Source organism: Talpa occidentalis, unplaced genomic scaffold (genome assembly GCF_014898055.3).
Source record: "Talpa occidentalis isolate TD23 unplaced genomic scaffold, MPIMG_talOcc4v2.1 talOcc4.11, whole genome shotgun sequence".
Lineage (NCBI taxonomy): Eukaryota > Metazoa > Chordata > Mammalia > Eulipotyphla > Talpidae > Talpa > Talpa occidentalis.
The window spans coordinates 41,955,682-41,975,779 of record NW_023601104.1 but is presented as its reverse complement, the minus strand read 5'-3'; the positions used below and the strand labels follow the sequence as shown (position 1 = coordinate 41,975,779).

Below are 20,098 nucleotides of genomic sequence, written 5' to 3'. Positions count from 1 at the left end.
GAGAACACCACGTGGGCGGGACTCCAGAAGTCATTCCGCCGAGAGAAGCCGGCACCAGGACTCCCGCGGAGGGCAGCCGCTGGCGCGGGGCGGGAGGAGGGGGGAGGCGGAGCTGGGCGCCTCCGCGAGCCGTCCGGGCCGCCGGCCTCCGGGCCAAGTGGAGACCGAGCGTGGGGGTCCAGGTCGCCGCAGCCGGCGGGCTGCCTGCCAGCCTCGTCACCTTTCCCGCCGAGCCCAAGTGAAGGGGTGCGGGAAGAGCCAGGGAGGGCGCCGGGGCTCCGCAGGGAGCTCCGCGGACGCGAGCCCGGGCCGCGCTCACCATGGGGGAGGTGGAGATCTCGGCCCGGGCCTACGTGAAGATGTGCCTGCACGCCGCCCGCTACCCTCACGCCGCCGTCAACGGCGTGTTGCTGGCGCCGGCGCCGCGGTCGGGAGGATGCCTGTGCCTCACCGATTGCGTGCCCCTGTTCCACAGTCACCTGGCCCTTTCCGTCATGCTGGAGGTCGCCCTCAACCAGGTGCCGTTGCCGGACGCCCACCGACGACCGCGACCCCCCCGAGACCCCTAGCCTAAACCCACCCCTGGTCTCTTGGCGGCCGAGCGCACAATTTAGTTACTGATGGCCCCTTTCCCGTGGCAGGTGGATGTGTGGGGCGCGCAGGCCGGCCTGGTAGTGGCTGGGTACTACCATGCCAATGCAGCTCTGGACGACCAGAGGTGAGTAGGGCAGCCAGAGGCAGAGGGCTAAGGATTAAGGAGTGGGGTGGGAGTGTCAAGGGACCCCTCTTGGTCGTCCCGTCTTGCTTTTACTAAACGCTTAAAAGCAGGGACTGTGTGCGGCCCTGGGCTGGGAACTGAAATGAGGGATCAAAAAAATATAAAGATGTCCTGGAGGAGCTGCAGTGCAGTGGGGAGGACAGCAGTGCTTTAGTGAGACCGGGCTGATACCCGCTTTAACTGAGGGCCCCCCAAGTGCTGAAAGAACATAGGGGAAGCCCAACCAGCAACTTTTTAAAAGGACATTTCCATATGTATATGTACATATAGATATATATGTTATCTACTTGTGTATATATACTAATCATACATCTGGATCAAATTTTACAGTTTTGCAATGTCCTTTCCCCTCCTCAGTAAATTTGATCTTTCCAGCTCTACACCAAGATCAATCTTATAATGGCTATGTAGTATAAATACACAGGTGCCATAATGTATGAAATGCCTTACATGAAACACTGAGGTTGGTTGTTATTACAGACAATATAAATTCTTTATAAGTGGAGTTTCTGGATCTGTATATTTGTGTGTGGGGGTGTGTATAATCTGCATATATCTATAAATAGTGCAGTTTAAATTTGGTTGGCTATGCCAAATTACCATCCAAAAAGGCCACCTTTGATTTCCACTCTCACCAGCACTGTCTGCACCTGTTTCCCATAGCCCTCAAGCATCAAGTCATCTTTCGTGAAGCGTCAAGCAGGCCTGACCTCCTCAGGCCAGTACAGGGAAAGGCCATCTCTGTGCCCGTGTCTGTGTGACCTGGGAGGCCCAGCTAAGATGGAACTGGTTCTGCCCACAGTTGGCTCCTCACTCCTCTGATCTTTCCTCTACACAGCCCTGGGTCCCTGGCCTTGAAAATTGCTGGGCGGATTGCAGAATTCTTCCCTGAGGCAGTACTTATTATGGTGAGGCTTGGGTTCCAGGTGGGGAGTTGGAGAGAAAGTAGGGAGGGGAATCCTTAAAACCCTCACCTGCCTTTCCTTGTCCACACAGTTGGATAATCAGAAATTGGTGCCTCAGCCTCATGTGCCCCCAGTCATCGTACTGGAGAACCACAGTCTCCGCTGGGTCCCCAAGGACAAGAATTTGTGAGTGCCCCACACCCTCCGCCTCTTTCTGGAAACCCACCATGCCTGGGGGCCCTCTGTCCTTGGTCCTGCCTCAGTGGTGCTTCTCTAGACCCAGTCTCTGCCAAGAGTCTGGTCCCTCTGCCGCTAAGTTTGACCTCCATGGGGTTATTATTTCAGAGTGATGTGGAGGGACTGGGAAGAGTCACGGCAGATGGTGGGTGCACTACTGGAGGGTCGAGCCCATCAGCACCTTGTAGATTTTGATTGCCACCTTGATGACATCCGACAGGATTGGACCAACCAGCACCTCAACACCCAAATCACCCAGTGGGTTGGTCCCACCAATGGAAATACCTGAGTGAGGGCTGGGGTGGGGGGTTGAGTCGGGGTGGGGGTCAGAATCCAATAAACAGACTTGGGCTGATGGGCAGTCATATGACTTATATTTATTGTGTTTGGGAGACAAAGTGAGGGAGAAACCTCACCAGGAAGTAGAAGGTGAGGGAAAGTCTGGACTGTCCCGTAAAGGACAGGAAGGTCTCTTTTGGACTCATCACAAAATGAGAAGCTCTCAATAGATCATTCCTTTTGTTTCTCCCCTGGGCTTCTTGAGCTTCTCGAAGTTCTTCAGGATGATGTCATCTAACACAGCCTATAGGGCCAGGGAGGAGTAGGGGGTCAGCTGTAGGCCCCAGTGGCTCTATGCCCCATTTCTAGTCTTGTGGAACAGTTGAGCTTTGTCATTCTTCACCCCCAGCCTGCAGGGTTAGGAAGTGGGTGTCCTGGGAAAGCTGCCTCCACCCACCCCTGCCCTGGCCTCCTCACATAAGCGTTGCGGATCTCCATGACCATCAGCCGGATGTCCCGGTACTCTGCCTCATCTAGCTCATGCACCAGCTGCCGGTAATCACCCTGTGGGAGACTTGGGTCAGGCTTGACTTCAAATGTGCCCTTCCCCCTACAACCCCCTGTGCCTCACCTACCACGTGGGGCTGCTTGGCTGCTTTGGCCACGGCATCGCCCCGCTCAGAGAAGTACCTGTGGGAAGTAAAAGGATGTGCAGTGGGAGAAGGCGGCAGCCCAGGCCCTCTGTCCAAGCCAAAGGCAGAGTGTGCATGTGGGTGCTGGTGGGCAGTCACTCACTTGGAGATTTGAGTGTGGAAGCCTTCCAGCTTGGTGTGAATACTGGTCATCAGCTCAAACACCTTCTCCTGGGGAACAAAGGCAAAGGGGACAGTGGAAAGCAGCAGAGACTAGAGAGGGAGGGAGGGCAGGAGTGGGGCTGTGATCTCACCTGGACAGCCACTCCAAAGTTGTTTCCATCCTCAATCCGAGGTATCTGCAGCTGCAACCAGGTGGTGACCTGGGAGAAGGGAATGGCATGAAAGCCGCATCAGCCTTCAACCCAATTCCTAGCTGCCTATCCTTCCTTGCTTCCCTGCCCACAGTGAGTGGAGGTATGCTTGGTCCATCCTGAACCCCAAGGCCTGGACTAACGACTTCCCTTGCTGTGCCCGCTTCTGCTAAGATCTGGCAGGTTATTTCCTATCCAGCAGGAGCCAAGGAGGAAAAAGGGTTACTGAAGCCTGGGGGTGGATGTGGGAGCACTCACTAGGTTAAGTTTCTCAATGACATCCTTGATTTCAGGCTTTAGGCGCTGCAGAAGGACCACGATCTTCTCATTGCAGCTCACTGGGCCACAGGGAGGACCTAGGGCATGGGCAGTGGTCAGTCACATGGCTGGAACTGTGTGCGAGGCGGGGAAGGGAGGATCTCTGGGGAGCTGAGATGCAAGTCCCTTGCCATTATAGAGGTACCTTTGTCTTCATCTTCCCCTTTCTTTTTTTCATCCTTGTCTTCCTTCTGCAAGGAGAGAGGGCTTCTTGGGAGAGAGGCCTAAGACTGATTTTCCCTGTGGCTGGGTCCCTCCTCCCAGTCCTTCCCAACTTGCCTCCTGCTGTTTTTTCCGCTCCTCCTTTTCTTTCTCCTTGGCTGGATCAGGCACTGGGATGTCCAAAAGGGCCTTCAGACTGCTCAGGTTAGTTTCATTGAGCGCTGGCTCCTGGTGCAGGATGGGAAGATGGCTGGAGATAAGGACGACCCTCTCATGGCCCCTCAGACTCTCTCCTTCACCCCTACTCTCTAGCTTCCTGCATGCCCCGTACCTTTAGAAACGCATCCAACTCAGAAATCTTCTTGGGGAAGTAGCTTCCGAGGAGATGCTCTGTCTGCATGAGGTGGGCGTGGGGGACAAGGAGGTCAGAATCAAATGCCTTCCGTAGGCAGTGAAGCAGGGGAGAGCCAAGCAGTGGGAACTGGGGAGGGATGGGGTGCTGATGGGCAGGTCTTACCATGGCACATAGGTCTTCACGGAACATATCCACCTGTGGGACAGACAGTCCTCAAACACCTGGCTTTATGGCCAGTTCATTGGAGGAAACTTCACTTAGGTTGGGTAAGGAAGGCCTGGCCACGGGGAGGGTGGAATGGATCCCGCGGGGCTGGTTTGGGGGACAGAACATTTCCTGGCGGTGAGGGGCAAGTGGTTTAAGTGGGAGCAGACCCCTTGGGTCTCCAACTGGGGCGGGGGCCGAGTGCCCCGCGGAGTGAGCTTGGGGCCATCTGTATGAAAGGCCATGAGGTGGCAGGTTAGGTCCCACACCCCGTTCGTGTGTGGTCCCGGGCCAGCGGACTTCCCCTCCATGCTAGCTCTCCGCTTCGCCTCACCCCACTGAACCCCAGCCGCCTCTCCTCTCTGGGAAGGCAGAACTCTCCGGTCTCCCCAGGGCTCAGGTGCTCCGGGCACCGAGGCTCGGATGACTGACCCCCACCCCCCACTCAAGTCTGGGGTCCAGGGATGGGGGGCGGGTCTCGGACGTGTGGAATCTTTTCGAGCCACGCCTCCCCAAAGGGCCCATCTTCGACCCACTGAGCTCACCTTGGCTTGGTCTTCAGGCTGGACCTTGGGCATGGCCATGGCCGGGGCGGGGGGCCTAGCGCCGCACGAGGAGCGAGGAGTGGGCACGGGAAGGGAAAGTGAAAGCAGCGCTCACACCCGCTCGACCTTCCTGGGTAGCGGGGAGTGGAGGTGCTGGAGGAGGCGGGCCCAGAGCAGAAAGAGGAGGCCGGCGGAGGGGCGGGGCACGGCCGGAGCGGGGCTCCCCCTAGAGCCGGAGAGGCGCGTTTCCACCGACCTCCTCCCCCGGCCGCTCCCCTCCGCTCCATCCGCTCTGACTCCCGGCCCCCCCACCTCTGAGAGTCTCTGGACCCCCTCCTACTGCTCTTCCACCCCGCCTCCCCCGTCTCCGCCCTACTCGCCGCGCCCGCCTCTCCCCCTCTGCCAGTCTCTGGACGCCCCACCCGCTGCCCCGCCCTCCCGCCCGTCTCCGCGCGCCCCGAAACCCCTCCCACCGCCCGCCCTTGACCCCGCCTCCCCGACCCCGCCGCGCGCGCCCGCCTCCTGCCTCGGGGCTCCCCACTGGCTGTCCTCCCCGGAGTCGTGTGGTGCAGTGATGAGCCTTATCTGGTGCGCGTCCATCTTCCTCGGCGGTGGAGCGAGACCGTCCCTGGCTCCACATTCGGGCGCTGGAACCACCCCCAGCCCAAGCCCCGCCGAGCGCTTTCCTGCCCGCCGTGGACACATTGCTCCGTCACCGCCGTTCACATCACCGGGAGCCCACCCTGATTTTGCTTAAAACTTCCCCTCAGCTTTCTGTTGATCTTAGAATGAAATTCAAAGTGCTTATTTGGCTCATAAGTCCGACTGACCTCTCTGGCACCTGTTCTTCAACTTTCCACTGCTTTCTCCTGTTGTTGTACTTGAGAATACCTGGGTTTTCCATTTGTTTCTCGAATCAAACCTGTCGATATCGCCATTCCTGCCTCAGGAGCTTTGTCCTTGCAAATCCCTTTCCTGACACACCTTCCCTACCTCAGCTTGTCGTTGGGGTCTCAGCTTACATGTCCCATCTTCAAAGAAAACGTCATCATCCTCTCTCCAAGTCTCTTTGTTACAAAGCAGCCTGTTTTAGGACCTTCATGGCGCTAACCTCTCTGTGACCAATCTGTGTTTTGAGGACAGTGTGGTTTAGACCAGGGGTTGAAAAGTTTTTTCTGTAACAGGCCAGTAGTAAATATTTTAGGACTTGTGGACCATATAGTGTCTATACTCAACTCTGCCCTGTAGCAGGTTGACAGCTATACCTAAAGTGAATTAGCATGACTAGGTTCCAATAAAACTTTATGGATGGACACGAATTTGAATTTCATGTAATTTTCACAGGGCATGAAATCAGATTTTTCTTTGATTTTGTCCACCTCATGGAAATGTAAATACTATTCTTCGCTCCGAAGTCATACAAAAACCAGCCACAGGAGGGCTTTCGTTTGCTGATCCCTGGCTTAGGGCACAGACAATGGATCCATATTGCTCGTGTTTATAATTCTGGACTATCATATTTATGAGATGTAGGCAGTTACTTAACCTCTGTGCCTCCATTTTACAACTATATAAATGAGCACTACTAAACCTTCCTCACAGTGGTGGTGTTATGAGGGCTGAATGTGTTAATTTATATGAATTTACAGATATACTCAGCAGTGTCTAGTACAGAGTAAACACAATATACTATTACTGTTTGTGAGTTTATCACCTGCCTGCCCCATAGCCTCCACTCCCAACAGCAGAACATGTGTCTTGATTATTCACATGCCATGGAGCTATCATTGGCTCAATAAACATCTATTAAATGAGCACAAAAAGACCTCCTGTGGGGAAGACTGGGCAGAAGTGTCCCTGAGTGCCAGATGTGTAGGCCCCTGAGGAAGGCAGAGGGGGGAGTCAGTGGATGAGGCAGGAAAAAACTAACCAACCAGGTTGGAGGTTGGACACCTGCTCTGCTGGGATGCCTAAGGGTGCTGTTACCTGCCCTGGCAGTGCCACTGCTTGATGTCAGAGCTCTAGGTAACTTTTAGTCTACAAAGACTAGGAGACTGCAAGGACAGCAGGGAGGACGGAGACCATCCATACGGAAGGATATCGAGGTTAATGACAGCATTCAGGCTTGAGGACAAGAAGACTGGGTCTCTGGGGAACCACAGTGACCACCAAACTCTTTTTCACCCTGTCCAGGTACCCCTAACCACATGATGAGATGAACCAGAGCAGGGGCGAGGCTTGATGTGCCTTTATTTCTTTCAGTTGTGCTTGCGGCTGGAGCGGACGCGAGGGAAGAGCCCATGGCCTGGGCTCCCTGGAGACCAGGCCTGATGATACCAGCTGCCATAGGTGAGGTACCAGGCAAAGGTGCCCACTGCAGCACCCACCACCTTGTGAGTATACTGGTGGAAGTAGATGACGGTACAGAGCAGTAAGAAGTTCCAGAGGCCCAGCAGGAGCACATTGAGCAGGAATACTAGACGCAGGGGTGTGCCAGCAGGCAGCCCATGGGCCAGGTACTTGGCAAACACCGCTGCTTCTTCAGCCATGAGCAGGCAACAGAAGGTGAGCAGGAAGGTGTGGGAGGAGACCGTGTAGCCCCGCCACTGGTGGCCGGCAGCCAGGCAGCTGCGACGATCTGGCAGCTCATGGAGCAGCAAGCCCTGGGGCAGAGGCTCAAAGCAGGAGCCGGTCAGGTCCTCGATGAGCAGGAAGGCCCGGCCCGCCCCTCGCCACACAGCTGCCCCCACCACCAGCCGGCTGAGGTGCCGAGCAGTCACTGCCACACGCCGTGTAGCAAGGAACACCACCAGCAACACAAAACCACCCAGGAAGGTGCATGTCCAGCCCCATGCTGAATTCACGAACTTTCTGTGAACAGAAAAGAGGGGCAACTACTGAGACCGTCCAGCCCTATCTCACCACCATGGTCTATTCCCATCACTGTCTGTCCTGTGTCCCACAAATCATCAACTGGTTCTGTTTCCCGTGTCCTATTACCCATCCCCCTCCCCCATCCAAACTTTGCCATCTCCTTAGAGACCCATTCAGCCTTCTAGGGTCTGTATTTCCTATTCAGCTGTGCTCCCGACTTCTCCTGTACCCCCATCACTCTGTTCCCCTCCCCCTTGTATGACCTTCTCCTCAACCTCCTAGACTATTTTTAGTCCGAACTGGCAGGAGAACAGAAGCCCAAAAGAGAGAGCTGAGGTCCCGGAGTGTAGGGGGCCAGCACCCATAGCCGTGAGTGCACTCACATGTTGAAGAAGTTTCCGTGACTGGCGAAGATAGTCCGAGGGTTGACATGGAACTGCAGAAGGGGCCCAAAGATGACCACTGCTGCCAGCCAGGCATGATAGAGCCGCCGTAAGCAGGGGCTGCCGAGGAGGCGGGCGGCCTGTTCACTTCCAAAGTACAGTAAGGCAGAGGCCACCCAGAGTAGCACCTTAACCAGGCCGCCCAGCAGTGCCTGGATTCGGGCCCCGGCCCCCCGCCCTGCCCCCACCACTGGCCCCCTCTCCATGTTCCCTCCCCTTCCCACTAACCGCTTGCTCTGCTGGGCGGCTGAGGAGGGGCTGATGGGGCCCCCCCGGGACACAGACAGGCAGTGACAGGTGTGGCAGACACAGGGCAGAGCCCTGTTGGCAGCTGGCAGGCGGGGGAAAGGGGCGGGGGGCCGTAAGGGGACAAGATGATGGGCTGCCACGTCAGCAGGGTCCTAACCTCGGGTGTGTGACCTGACAGTGGCTTATGACCTGTCCTGTTAGCCCTGTGTCCCCTCAGCCCTCTAGGTCTGTGTCTCCAGCTCCAACCATGTTCTAGTTTGTGTCTCAGGGCCAGGCATACTGTTCAGGGTGCTTTTTCTCCATAGCCTGCTTGGGTCTGCCTGTGTCTGTTTGGGGTGTGGTGGGGGTTGGCCAAAGTCACCCTCACGCCACCCCAACTATACGGCATGTTTGATCCATAGGAAAATGAGGATTCATGAAGATAAAACTAGCCCAAACTTGAAAATTATTTTTAAAATTCTGTTTGTATCATCACCAGTATGGTCCAGCGCCTCTCCTTAGCCAAAGAGCCCACACAGGATGCGGCAAGATGGCTGCACATGGCAGTGTGTCCAACTCAGGCCTGGTGAGGCATGTCAGCTGGGGTGTCCACTTGGGTGCTCCGTGGCTCCAGGAAATTGGCCCAGCTGCAGCTCCTATCCGATCTTAGGGACTCTGGTGACCTGGTTTGACCCCAGGGCTGTTATTTAAACTGGTGATTGTACAATGGACAAGACATCAGAGCTAACGGGGGACCATTATTGTGTATGTTTATTATGATGACCAACAGATAAAATCCAAGTGTTCTGAGGAAGGTATACTATCTGAGATGGACTCAGAGAGTATCAAAGATCAGGTTTATGCCTCTAAGTGATAGGGGGCAAAAGGAAAACCCCAACTTGGAGTCTGAGGAAACCTTAGGTTGTATCTTCTAGCCAATGACCTGGGCATCAGCTCCCCATGAGATTTGGCCTCCCAGCCTGAACACTGGGGTTGGAACAACAGGGTGAAGAGACACCCACCCAAGGAGAAGTTCCATTTATTCTGTAACTGTTTTGAGATCCCTGTTGTCTTCCTCCCTCAGTCCTTAAAACTGGTGGTTCAGGGGCCTCCCTGGTGGCCTAGGGGTTAAGTCTCAGCGCTATCATGACGAAGGCCTGGGTTCAATCTCCAGCCAGGGAGCTAACCCACATGCCGCAGCAGACCTCTTCTTTCTCACCCACTGCTCCCCTCTGCAGTTTATTTCAGTAAATCTGCCAGTTCTGCTCCCCTGCTCCCCACTCTGTCACTGGTGAATCCTCTCACCCCCTGCCTTCAGCACCTCCAGCCTATATCCCAGTTCTTCTATGCAAAAAAAAAAAAAAAAAAAAAAAGGTGGTTTGATTTCAGACACAAGGAGCCTACAAAATGGTGAAAGGAATGAGCAAGCAAGAACACTGAAGTTCTGGGAACTTCAGTGCGACTTGGGAAAATTAACCAACTGTGGGACTTTGGGAAAATTAACTAACCCTTCTGGGTCCTCAGCTATAAAATGATTAAGATGGATTAATCAGTCAGGTTCTAGACCCTTGGCATGGTTCCCACTTGTGGACCTGCATAACACAAAGACCTATTGAATGCTTCACACACTTTTGACAAAAAATTTTATTGTAATTCTAAAAAGTTGCAAAGGACGTATTTTCCAGTGTATTGTATATGCTGACATTTAAAAAAATAAAGCTTATTTTATGTCGTGCTTTTAAAAATATATCCATTGCAATCTAAACACTACAATGATTGGATATTTTATTATTATCCATTTAAAAATTGGGATGAGATCTTAATAGGGAAAAATTATATTTCCATTTTCCCCCTACATTAGGATAAAAACATTTATCTGAATGTTTTTATGCTTTAAAGTCTTTTAGGAGGCAAAAAAAAAAGTCTATCATTTGAAATTTAATTTTAATCATAAGGCCCTAAAATTACATATTTTTTTCTGCTGGGTTAAATTTTTATTATAATTCTTAGTAGTAGAAAATGTATTATAACAAACATTCCATATATCTTGATAATAATAAACTAAAATTGTATTGGGAGTAGATGTCTTCATGAAAAGAATGGATGACCATTAGGGCTTTGGTTAAATGAGGCTTTGGATATACTAATAATTTTAGTATATTTAGTTTGTCTCTAACTTTGGCATCCTGTATTTGGAGATAATCTAGGTTCTGGGTGAGATGGTGGCATCTCTGGCATGAAGTGGCAGAAAGGGAATGAAAAGGGAAAGATCTGGTGTGATAGTTTCTCACATGTTGGATCAATTAGAGGAAGAGATTGCATGGAGGTCATGGATCTAGACAATTATATTCTTTTATATTAAAGTGATATTAGAAATAAATTGAAGCACCATTGTGTAATGGACAATTTATTCTTTTAAAGCTACTTGTTTTGCTGCAAAAGATACCTCCACTTTTACCTGTGATAGATTTTGGAGAACCCTTGGAGATTCTGAAAATGGCCTTGGAGAAAAGACAATGAGGTGGGGAGAGATGTACTAGTACCCACAAGCTTTCCCTGAGGCATGCTTCTTGACCTTGCACAGCTCCATTCCCTCATGGGTAGCAAGGGCAGCTATGAGCGTGGCTGAGGCCCTGAGTGTGAAGCGCCCAGGTGGAGCCTGGCATCCTCTGGCTCCAAGCTACTTCTCATCGATGGGACCAGCTCCAGGGCTCCCCCAGAGCACAGCTAATGAAGGTGTTCTGGAATCTTACCTCAAGTATGCTAATTTCTTGCTATTTTGATTTCCATTTGCTGGGAAGTCTGTGAGGTTGTGAGGGAGTACCTGTTGCAAACCTCAGTTAATAAATGTTTTTGGTATTTCCCTTCATCTTGAGGTATCAAAGATGTGATATCTCCCACAAAGAAGCATATGTGAAGGCTTTGTTCAAACTATTTTCTTGAAGTGAGAGGATGAAAAACCTCAGACAGGAAAAGAATGAGGCAGAGACAGACACCAAGCCAGGTTCCCACAGAGAGTTTATTGAGGGAGCCAAAGCCAGTGAGAGGACGGAGTCCTACTTCAACATCCCTCCTTGAAGTGCTGGCCTTCACATGACAGAACACTGGGCAGGGAGGGCCTGCCCCTTCTGGGGCCACATGGAGCCTCCCACACCACAGCCTGTCTGGCCCCAAAGACCCAGACATGAGAGAGAAGACATAATTTGCACCCCAGAGGGTGCTGAGGGCACATCTTACCCATCCCACCCTCCCCTAAAGAGCTAGAGCTCTAGCCATCAGGGCCACTGGAAGAAAGGCCAGGACTTTTGGCTCTCTGATAAGCCAGCCTAATCCTCAACATGAAGGCCTGAGCAATGGACCTGGCTGACAGCTCAGGTCAGGTCTGGACCCTCACGTCTATCCTAGGAGCTAACACTTAACAACCAAACATGATTAAAAACATTCAGGACCCTGCTGGTGTAGGTTATACCCCAGATAATAGCAGTCCTGCCAGACCCTGGCCAAAGCCCCAAGCCAACTGGGCGTGAACATGTGAAGAGACCACTCTGCAGGGAGAATCTTCCAGGGCCCACCTAGGGCCCTGAAGCCTGGGCTTCTGTTTCTCCCCATTCAATGCCTATGAGTCCCCCAAAATCCCCCAGAAGAGAAAAAGGGGGGAGGAGGGGCAGAGGCTCACCATTATACTTGGCTATAGGTCAGACCTACTGGGGTGAGGAAAAAGCTGTAGAGGGGTGGGACACTGAGGCAGGGGTGCTGGGGTGTTCCTCAGACTCTGGCATGTCGTCCTGGAAGTACTCAGCCTGGCGGTACTGCCACAGACGAAGGTTCCCATCCCACTGTAGGGCAGATGGTGGCAAGTAGTCAGGGCGTGCTAACCCCCTCCCAGGTCCAACCCTCAGGAGCACCCTCCACAACCCTTGCAACCTCACCGAACTGCTGACAATCTTCTCCTCAAATGGGTGCCAGCTGACGTCTCGCACGCAGGCCTTGTGGTTGGTCAGCTTCTTTACAATGTGGCCCGTGAGGAGGTCATACACTGTCCAGGAGAGGCCGGAGTTGGGAGGGACACTGGAGGACCTTCTAGCCACCCCTTCCCTCGCCCTGAGCAGTACCACTTATTTGCCTCCTGGGCAACCTCCCACCTTCCCAAGGGAGCAGAGCCCACACCAGAAGATTGTTCCTTTTCACTTTCTTTCCCTGCCTCAATTTGGAGGTACAGCTCAGCAGAACCCTTAGCTAAATTTCACAAAGTCTACAACTGAAAAAACGCAACGTGGCTTTAAGGCTTTTAGCTACAATTTTCTAAAAGCCCAGAAGATGTGGAAGGTACCCCAAAAGTGAAACCACAGGCTGTCTCTACAGACATGTGAACCTCTGTTCTACATCTGGATGGGGTGTGTGTCTTCTCTCTTTCCGGATGGATGTCCTTCTGAGTGCCGCTCCTGGGACAGGTCTGTCTCGGGCGCCTTCCATCAGTAGTCTCGTTGGCTTCCTTTCTGTGCATTCCTCCTGTGGCTGTGTGTCCTTTACTACTTGCTGCTGTCTTTCTGTGTCATTTTATTGGTCTCTGTTCCCTCCTACTTTTCATCTGCAATCTTCCCTTGACAGGATAGGAAGCAGAACCGAGTGTATTTTCGGCAATCTATTATATTTACTGACTAGAAGTCTGTGTTCCTTTTCTTAATTTAAAATGCTGATGAATAGAGTATTTTCTATTCCTCTGTTTAAACCTCCCCTGCTCCAAGCTAAATTAAATTTCGCTTGTTGTCCTTGCTGAGCTTTTTAAGGTGGTTACTGGTGGTTCCAGCTGGAATGCCAGAGAAACGTTTCTGTCCTTCCTGAGGCCCCCGGTTCTGACCCAGTCCTTACCAACCACTTTGCCGGTGGAGCATCCACTGTAGATGAACTGCTGGCCGGTGCTGTGGGTGGGGGAGAATCGGCAGCGGATGAGGGTGTGCAGCACCCCATGGCCCCGGTAGGTCATTAGAGAGCTGTCTCCTGGGAGCTTCAGCTTTCGCCAGGCTGGTAGAGATGTAGGGACAGCTTAGGTTAGAGAGTCTGGAGAGAGACAGACACTCAGACACAACCACCTTTCTGATTGCCAGGTGGTGGCTCTTGCCTCCCCTGCTCCACCCCCAACCGCATAGTCAGTTGATGGTCACCAGTGTGATCCTGCAGGTTCTTAAAATATTAAAAACGTCTGTAATGGTTGGTTCTAAGTGGTCCCTAATCCAGTCCCTAACTCTGGGTACCCTTGGCTCTCCCCATGATTAAGTTAACAAAGAGTTAATGCCTGGCAAAGGGAAGTGGGGGGAGGAGCCAGGACTCAGTTCCATGCTAGAGCCACACCCACTTGCCAGGCCTTTCCAGGGATTAAGTATTTTCACTACCACCCCTGACTCTTAACTCTCCAGCTATCAAGTTCTACCTTCCAGCCTCACCTTTTTTGGGCACCTGCTGCCAGCGGTAGTCCCAGTTCTGCTGTGTGGCAGCCTGGCGTGAGGCTTCCATGCCTTCCCGGCTGGAGAAGCGCCGGATATCCCAGAGCTTGATGGTCTGATCTTTGGAGTTGGAGATGAGATACCGGGCATCCCCCTGTGAATCCCCAGATGGGTAGTGAAGTATCAGAGCTTGTAAATGTTGGTGTCTGTCAGTCCAGCTTCCCTCCTTCAGCGAAGGGGTAAGAACTCCTGTCCTTTGACTTTGCATCATTCAGTTGGGCTCACCATCAGTCTGTGCCACAGATCCCACCCCCGGGTAGGTTTCCCTCCTTTGCCCAGAGTACCAGCTGGGCCTTGTAGCCTTATTCACGAATGGCTTGTCTTTGACTTTTCTTATACAGAAAGTGCTGCCCTGCTCCTTGAGACAAATGGGTAAAGATGGCTCTCATGGCTCCTGGCTTAAGCCCCTTCCCTAAACTTCCGCTCTTGCAAACCTTGGAACTTGGCCAGTTCCCACACTAGCCCACTTTGACGCTGTCCTGAACAACTGGAATTTTAGTAGTCTGACTGTGCAGCCTCATCTCCCTGCCCACCTTGCTGTCAATGAAGGTGATGCCATCCTGGTGTCCAGCCAGTGCGCCCACGGGCTTGGGGTCATCCTCCCGCATAGTGCGTCGATCCCACACTTTGCAGATGGCATCGTCACCCCCAGAGAACAGAATTTGGGAGCTTATGTCAGCAAAAGCCACTGCATTCACATCATCCTCATGGGACTCAATCTAGGGGAGAAGGAGGCCAGGATACATAGGACCCCTTTCTAGGTCTTTGAATAGGCCAAGGACCATGAGACAGAGGCTCTAAGTCTGAGGACAATACCTGAAGGGTGCGCCGGTTCTGTTCTCGATCAAAGACATACAGGCAGCCGTCATTTGCCCTGAAAGGGAGGGATAAAGAGGGCCTTAGAGCCAGGACAGAGAGGACCATGTGATGTGTGCTCTGTGAATCCCCAGGCCTTTAAGAGGCCTTTGTCTCTTCTTATATGAGGCGTAGAATAAAGCTTATTTGTGTTGACAAGACCATTCATCTCAATCGGAAAAAGGTGAACAAGAGGTGAGTCAATTTGTAAACCTTGACCTTGGAGAAAGGCTGGTTATTTCCGACAGCTGCCGGGATGGGGATACCCAGTGCAGTCTGTATAACAGCAGAGCTGGTCTCTGGGAGAACTTCTCATTAACTCAGAGAGCTCTGTAAACACTTACCCTCCTAGCACTTCTCGTCCATCTGAGGAAACAGCAATGGAGAAGACAGCAAAGCGACGCTCATCTGGCCTAAAAAGAGAAAGAAGGAGCTGGGATAAGGGGACTCCCTTCAGCCTTTGCTAATGTACAAGGAGCCTACTGAGGGTTGAAAGGTGCTTCCAAGGGGAAAGGAAGTCCTGTCAACACATGCAAGAATGTCGATCACCTTAGTCAGATAAAATCTTGCAACCATCTATTTAACCCTGGTCGTCTGGCTGACAGGATGGTGGTTCCCTCCCAGGAATCCACAGAGAAACTTGTAACCAGTGTACTTTCCCCTCTAAGCAGGAGTTACAGTTCAAAAGGTTTACTCCTGGAGAGCCTTCCTTGAGAAGTTTGTGGTGAGTTTGATCAGGAAGGGAAGCCAGTACCTTAGATCCAGGGCAGTGTGTGTGTCTCCCTCCCCGTAGATGTTGCAGATATGAACTAAGAGAAGCAAAAGAAACAGGAATCTTTTAGGGCTAGGGGAAGGAGGGTGGCTGTGAAGCTAGGGAGGAGATGGGCAAGGATGACAAACCCTAGGAGAGTTCTTCCCACGGTGTGTGGAGTCCTGGTTCAGATATAGGGTTTTGGAGACCTCAGGCCCTGGGCTGGCCAGACAGTGGAAGTCTGGAGCATACTCACTATAATCAGACCAGCTGGAGTACAGGAAGTGGTTCCCATCGGGGGTGAAGGCCACATCCAGGACACTCCAGCCTACATCTCGGGCTTTGATGCTCTTGAACTTATGAAAGCGTCCATACCGGCAGTCATATAGTCGGATTGTCTGGTCTGCGCGAGAAGGGATCAGAATTATGGAACACCGTCCAGGAATCCTTCCTAGATCAGACCTCTCTCAGTGTATCTCAGAATCTTCCCTTGACCGTGGGAAGTGTGTACTGGTTAAGCCTCCTAAACCCAGGTCTGAGGTCCCTGGGTTTGGGCTTCTAGCATCAGTCAGGGGGCGCTTCCTTGTTCCAGGGTAGTATGTAGGACCAGGGTCTGGTACCTTGGCAAGCAGACATGAAGATCTGACCGTCTTTGCTGTAGATGCCACAGAAGGCCTTCTGAGAGTAGGTATCAGTGAAGCCCAAATCATTGGGCAAGAAGCTGGGGAAGCAGATGGAAAGTGAGGGTGAGGGGAGCTTAGGATGAGGCGTGTTCCAGTTAGCAGAATCCTGACAGCTGGATGTCAGTACAAAGGCATTCTCTTTCTTTTTGGCTTTGGGTACAATCCCCTTTATTTTATGCATTCCATTATTTTCTGAATTTTCTAGACTTTTCCACCTTCTTCACTCTCAAAAGCTTCAACCCCATTTACCCTAACCTTAATATCCCTAAGGATCCATTGACAGTTATCCCTTCCAAGTTCAGGGGATAAGGCCCATGTGGCCCTTAGAGTCTCTCCACTGAGCCCCATACTCACTGAGACATCACTCGAGACCGTTCTCCAAGGGAGAAGCTTCCCTGGTGGCAGAGGCCCCGTTCTCTCTAAAGAAAAAGTTTGGAAGATATTGGTAGCAAAAACAGAGGATCATTTCAGTCACACCAAGAGCCTCCCTCTACCCCAAGACATTGCTTTTGCTACAGAAACAGATACTACACACAGAATCATGCCCACCAAATTCTGACATAAGCTGGCTCCATCACTTGAAGCTTCCTTGGAAAGTTTACTTCCCTTTTCCCTGAGTCTGGGAGGCAGGTTACCTTCACAGGTCTGCTGCCAGGCTTGCTGGTAGGTAGGGTGGAGAGCCTCCAGGTAGGTGAAGAGCCTACCTGGTACAGCATTTGAGGAAAGCTGTGCTCCTGGGCTGCCCGCCTAAGCCCCAGCCGCCCAGTGGCCAATTCCACTTGAGTCTTGATCTCATTGCATTCCAGCTCGCGGGTGTCAGGGGTTGCATCCACTGTAAGTACCAAGAAGAAGTTTCATCCTAGGTCTTTACCCCAGAGGGCAGTTAGCAGAACTGTACCCAAGCCCACCCCGAACATAGCTGAATAGACGGGGACTGCCCAGGACACGCTCCTTCCCTGGGTTGTTTTCATCATCTGGTTTCAGTTTAAAATATTGTTCTTTGCCAAAATTATAAAAAGGTTTTTTAATGAAAGTCTTCTGAAGTTAGGGTCTCCATCTGCATTTCCTCTTACCGGGTGGGTTGTATCGGTCCCCAAGGCGGCCATCCCAGGCGCTGTCATGCTCTTCCTCTGAGTCCGAGAGGGCCTGGATGAGTTGTAAATTTGCTGCACCTCCTCCCTGCACCAATCTCACTTGGCCTCTGTGGAGAGACCCCCCCCCCATGATAAAGGGGGAGCTCCTTTCCCCCAAGCCAACCAAATTCAGATTCAATGGCTATCCAGCTCTATGGTATTCAAGCCCTCATAGTGCCCCAGTTTTGAGGTTTGAGATTGACCAGACCTTGGCTCTTATTTTCAGCCTCCTGTCACTCTCAGAAGAAAATTCTCACTCTTGGAGCAGGAACAGAGAACCCCAACATTCCATGGAGGTTGACAGACCTATGGAATTGATTTCCCAGAAAGCTAAAAATTCTAAGTACATTTGTTTTTGAACCACTCTGCCTGAGGAGTCCAGCACAGAAACTGGTATCTGAAAGGATCCTCAAGTTTGCCTTCTCCTTAAGGAACCACAGCCAAGAAACAAAGCTAGTTATACCCCTTTCCAATCAATTCCTGGTGGTCACTTCCTCAAAGCAGTCTTTCCTCAAGAACAGGATTAGTTAGGTTAGTTTAAACTTGTTTTTCAAGTAAATCCACCTGGCCTTGTATCACATGTCAAGAACTTCACTTAGGTCCACCACCCACTCTTCACCCCTCATCTCACTCTTTTCCCACTCGGAAAACAGCCCCAATTGTTTTTTCACTTACTTGAAAAATAGGTTACAGTGGGCTCGTCATAGCTACAGAGGCTCCCCTGAACAGTCCCCTCAAAACAAGAGCCAGTCATCTTGGGGACCCTCCTGTTAAGAACCACTCTTAACGGGAATGGAGCTGAGTGCGGGAGTGCCCAGCAGGGAAGTCTGTTCTGTTCAAACGGAGCAGCTGTCCGGGGCTAATCCCATTCCCCATCCTCTGTAACTTCCCTGCCTGCAGTCAGGATCAAGGGATTGTGGTGGCGCCTGGTGGGGACACACCACGGGGTAAGTTACCTGCGGAGGAGATAGGCCAGTACCTGGGCCAGATCCACATCTTCATCCTCCTCTTCCTCTTCCTCACTCCGACGCAGGCCAGCCCCTCTTCGGGGCAAGCCCTCAGAGGGGTCTCTGGACCCAGATCCTGCACTACTGCTGTTCCGTGATCCCATCTTCTGGTTACAGCATCCTTAGGTCCTGTGCAGGGGCTCCTCCTGTCACCTCCTTGGGTTTGGTGAAAGCAAAGTCTGCTCTAGAAATACCGGGGTCGCCAGAGATTGGGCAGCAGCTATTTCTAGGAGGACCCTTCCTAGGGACTGAGATCCCTTCTTTTTAGCCTGTGACAACTCCCAGGGCTTCGGGAACATTAACCTTTTCCAAGTCTGTGAAGCAAAAACAACAGAGTGAAGCCAGGGCGCTACCCTAGTTCACCGATGAGACTCCCTGAAGAGGAATTTCTCAGTTTTCTGCCTCAAACTCACCTATCAAAGTCCCTCGGGGTGGGGGGTAGATTCCCAGGTAACCTCTCCCGCCGACCAATCACAACCCCTCGCGGAAGAAAGCACCTCATTAGCTTATCTCATCAAGCCAATCAGGAACCTTAGGACTCGGAGACCCCCCGACGCCCCCCTTACCGACCAATCGGAGCGTTCCCTTGCGAAAGCCGGCAGCAACGAAAACCAATGAGGTTATAATTCGGGTCTAACACCCCCTCCTTCTCGCCCCACGCCCACGTGGTGTGCCGGGGGTGTGTACGTCAAGGGGGGGCGGCAGGGGGAAGCCGAGAAGCGCCTCCCACTGAAGTCGGCGGTTACCGCCCCGCGCGAGACCACCCACCAGCCAGGAGCGTTCGCAGGCCCTGCAGTGGCGCGAGGCCTTGTTTATACCGCCTGCAGCTGCAGACTCTGCCCACCGCTCCTTCGTCACGCGCCTCCTTCGTCACGCACCTCCCGGCTTCCCCGCCGGCAGCCTGCAGACGTCATGCAGACGCTCCTGGCGGCCCCGCCCCCTTGGCCCGCTAACTGGCCAGCTGAGCACGGTGATTGACAGGTGGGCGGGAGAAAGTCGGAGAAGGATCTGAGGGGAGGAGAGCGACTCGACGGAGGAGGGCGTTCGCTCCCGGTGGGGAGGAGTAAGTGGGGGACCTGCTGCTTCCTGAAGCAGAGACGACGGAACTGGACTACAGATGAGGGGCGGGGCCACCATTACACAAGAAGTTGGAGCCGTGTCTTAGCAAGACATACAATTTGCTCTCGGCCCCTTAAGTTCAAGTGGCTTCGCGCTCTCAGACGATCTCTAAGGGCGTCTCCTCTCCCCCTCCCTCGGCCGCAGCTTTTGTCTTTCTGCAGGTTGCCGCGTCCCGGCCTAGCCCTGCGCCTCAGGAGAGCCTGCGCGTCTCAGGTTGGGACCCCGGCTTCTCCACCCTTCCTTCCGGGCTGAGCTTCCGGAAGCCTCGGGTGGGAGACCGCCCCTTTCTACATCGCCCCTCAGCCGCTTTGGCACTTTTTAGATGACCCCTGGCTTCGCTCCGCGGTCTTTGCAGACGATTCCTAACGCACTCTCGGGTCTCCGCGGGCCCTTCCGGTTTCGTCAGTTCCCCTTTCGCGCCGCGATAGTTCCCCGCGGCCAGTGCTCTTCCCCGGCGGGGCGGCCCTACCCCGGACTAGGGGCTCCGCGTGCAGCGCCTTCTCCCCTCCCCAGTGGGTTTATGAGTAACCCGCCGAGTCCAAGGATCCTCGCCCGGGCTGGCGGGGAAGAGGGTGTGGGTTGAGTAACCTCGCCGGGCTGGGCTCGGGGGCCAGCCTGCACCTAGCGCCCCTGGCCCGCGCTCTTCTGCACGTGCTGCGCGTTACCCCCGGCCAGAGCCCTGAGGCCCTTGCATTACTCGGCCCTGCCTCTGGAG

At 53.0% G+C, this 20,098-nt stretch overlaps 4 protein-coding genes across 17 annotated transcripts; 1 reads left to right on the top strand and 3 right to left on the bottom strand.

The window, feature by feature from the left end:
* Positions 1 to 128: 128 nt before the first annotated feature.
* EMC9 (ER membrane protein complex subunit 9) lies at positions 129 to 4,484 on the top strand. The gene is made up of 5 exons (XM_037503131.1): positions 129 to 518; positions 642 to 718; positions 1,617 to 1,686; positions 1,775 to 1,869; positions 2,029 to 4,484. Exons 1-5 carry the CDS (start codon positions 321 to 323, stop codon positions 2,207 to 2,209), a joined length of 621 nt encoding a protein of 206 aa, XP_037359028.1. The 5' UTR covers positions 129 to 320; the 3' UTR covers positions 2,210 to 4,484.
* Positions 2,276 to 4,989, bottom strand: PSME1 (proteasome activator subunit 1). Its single transcript, XM_054689378.1, has 11 exons — positions 4,790 to 4,989; positions 4,203 to 4,235; positions 4,017 to 4,079; positions 3,803 to 3,913; positions 3,669 to 3,714; positions 3,464 to 3,561; positions 3,146 to 3,214; positions 2,995 to 3,062; positions 2,835 to 2,889; positions 2,677 to 2,763; positions 2,276 to 2,503 (listed from the first exon to the last, which is right to left on the bottom strand). The coding sequence occupies exons 1-11, from the start codon at positions 4,826 to 4,828 to the stop codon at positions 2,423 to 2,425; spliced, it is 750 nt and encodes a 249-aa protein (XP_054545353.1). The 5' UTR covers positions 4,829 to 4,989; the 3' UTR covers positions 2,276 to 2,422.
* A 2,031-nt stretch (positions 4,990 to 7,020) lies between these two features.
* FITM1 (fat storage inducing transmembrane protein 1) lies at positions 7,021 to 8,312 on the bottom strand. The gene is made up of 2 exons (XM_037501937.1): positions 8,047 to 8,312; positions 7,021 to 7,660 (listed from the first exon to the last, which is right to left on the bottom strand). Exons 1-2 carry the CDS (start codon positions 8,310 to 8,312, stop codon positions 7,048 to 7,050), a joined length of 879 nt encoding a protein of 292 aa, XP_037357834.1. The 3' UTR covers positions 7,021 to 7,047.
* Positions 8,313 to 11,314: 3,002 nt separating this feature from the next.
* DCAF11 (DDB1 and CUL4 associated factor 11) lies at positions 11,315 to 19,606 on the bottom strand. Of its 14 annotated transcripts, none has more exons than XM_037503114.2 (15): positions 19,440 to 19,606; positions 18,214 to 18,420; positions 17,198 to 17,325; positions 16,829 to 16,956; positions 16,479 to 16,543; positions 16,062 to 16,162; positions 15,698 to 15,844; positions 15,445 to 15,499; positions 15,035 to 15,103; positions 14,652 to 14,709; positions 14,369 to 14,554; positions 13,776 to 13,929; positions 13,204 to 13,356; positions 12,264 to 12,370; positions 11,315 to 12,170 (listed from the first exon to the last, which is right to left on the bottom strand). In XM_037503114.2, exons 2-15 carry the CDS (start codon positions 18,366 to 18,368, stop codon positions 12,036 to 12,038), a joined length of 1,641 nt encoding a protein of 546 aa, XP_037359011.1. In that variant the 5' UTR covers positions 18,369 to 18,420; positions 19,440 to 19,606; the 3' UTR covers positions 11,315 to 12,035. The 14 variants fall into 14 exon arrangements, with proteins under 14 accessions (XP_037359011.1, XP_037359002.1, XP_037359005.1 ...); XM_037503105.2 differs by lacking the exon at positions 19,440 to 19,606 and adding an exon at positions 19,143 to 19,422 and having other exon boundaries at positions 18,237 to 18,420; XM_037503108.2 differs by lacking the exon at positions 19,440 to 19,606 and adding an exon at positions 18,678 to 19,177 and having other exon boundaries at positions 18,214 to 18,578.
* Positions 19,607 to 20,098: the final 492 nt, after the last annotated feature.

What these genes read in the sequence shown, in the direction of transcription:
- EMC9 (XM_037503131.1), top strand. Translation starts at nt 321, where the DNA reads ATGGGGGAGGTGGAGATCTCGGCCCGGGCCTACGTGAAGATGTGCCTG. An exon ending in TGGAGGTCGCCCTCAACCAG is followed by an intron (nt 519 to 641) that starts GTGCCGTTGCCG and finishes TTCCCGTGGCAG; the next exon opens with GTGGATGTGTGGGGCGCGCA. An exon ending in CTGAGGCAGTACTTATTATG is followed by an intron (nt 1,687 to 1,774) that starts GTGAGGCTTGGG and finishes TTGTCCACACAG; the next exon opens with TTGGATAATCAGAAATTGGT.
- PSME1 (XM_054689378.1), bottom strand. Translation starts at nt 4,828, where the DNA reads ATGGCCATGCCCAAGGTCCAGCCTGAAGACCAAGCCAAG. An exon ending in AGCCTGAAGACCAAGCCAAG is followed by an intron (nt 4,236 to 4,789) that starts GTGAGCTCAGTG and finishes TCTGTCCCACAG; the next exon opens with GTGGATATGTTCCGTGAAGA. An exon ending in AGCGGAAAAAACAGCAGGAG is followed by an intron (nt 3,715 to 3,802) that starts GCAAGTTGGGAA and finishes CTCTCCTTGCAG; the next exon opens with AAGGAAGACAAGGATGAAAA.
- FITM1 (XM_037501937.1), bottom strand. Translation starts at nt 8,312, where the DNA reads ATGGAGAGGGGGCCAGTGGTGGGGGCAGGGCGGGGGGCCGGGGCCCGA. An exon ending in CACGGAAACTTCTTCAACAT is followed by an intron (nt 7,661 to 8,046) that starts GTGAGTGCACTC and finishes TTCTGTTCACAG; the next exon opens with AAAGTTCGTGAATTCAGCAT.
- DCAF11 (XM_037503105.2), bottom strand. Translation starts at nt 19,401, where the DNA reads ATGGTGGCCCCGCCCCTCATCTGTAGTCCAGTTCCGTCGTCTCTGCTT. An exon ending in GGACGAGAAGTGCTAGGAGG is followed by an intron (nt 14,710 to 15,034) that starts GTAAGTGTTTAC and finishes CCTCCCTTTCAG; the next exon opens with GGCAAATGACGGCTGCCTGT. An exon ending in AGAAGATTGTCAGCAGTTCG is followed by an intron (nt 12,171 to 12,263) that starts GTGAGGTTGCAA and finishes TCTGCCCTACAG; the next exon opens with TGGGATGGGAACCTTCGTCT.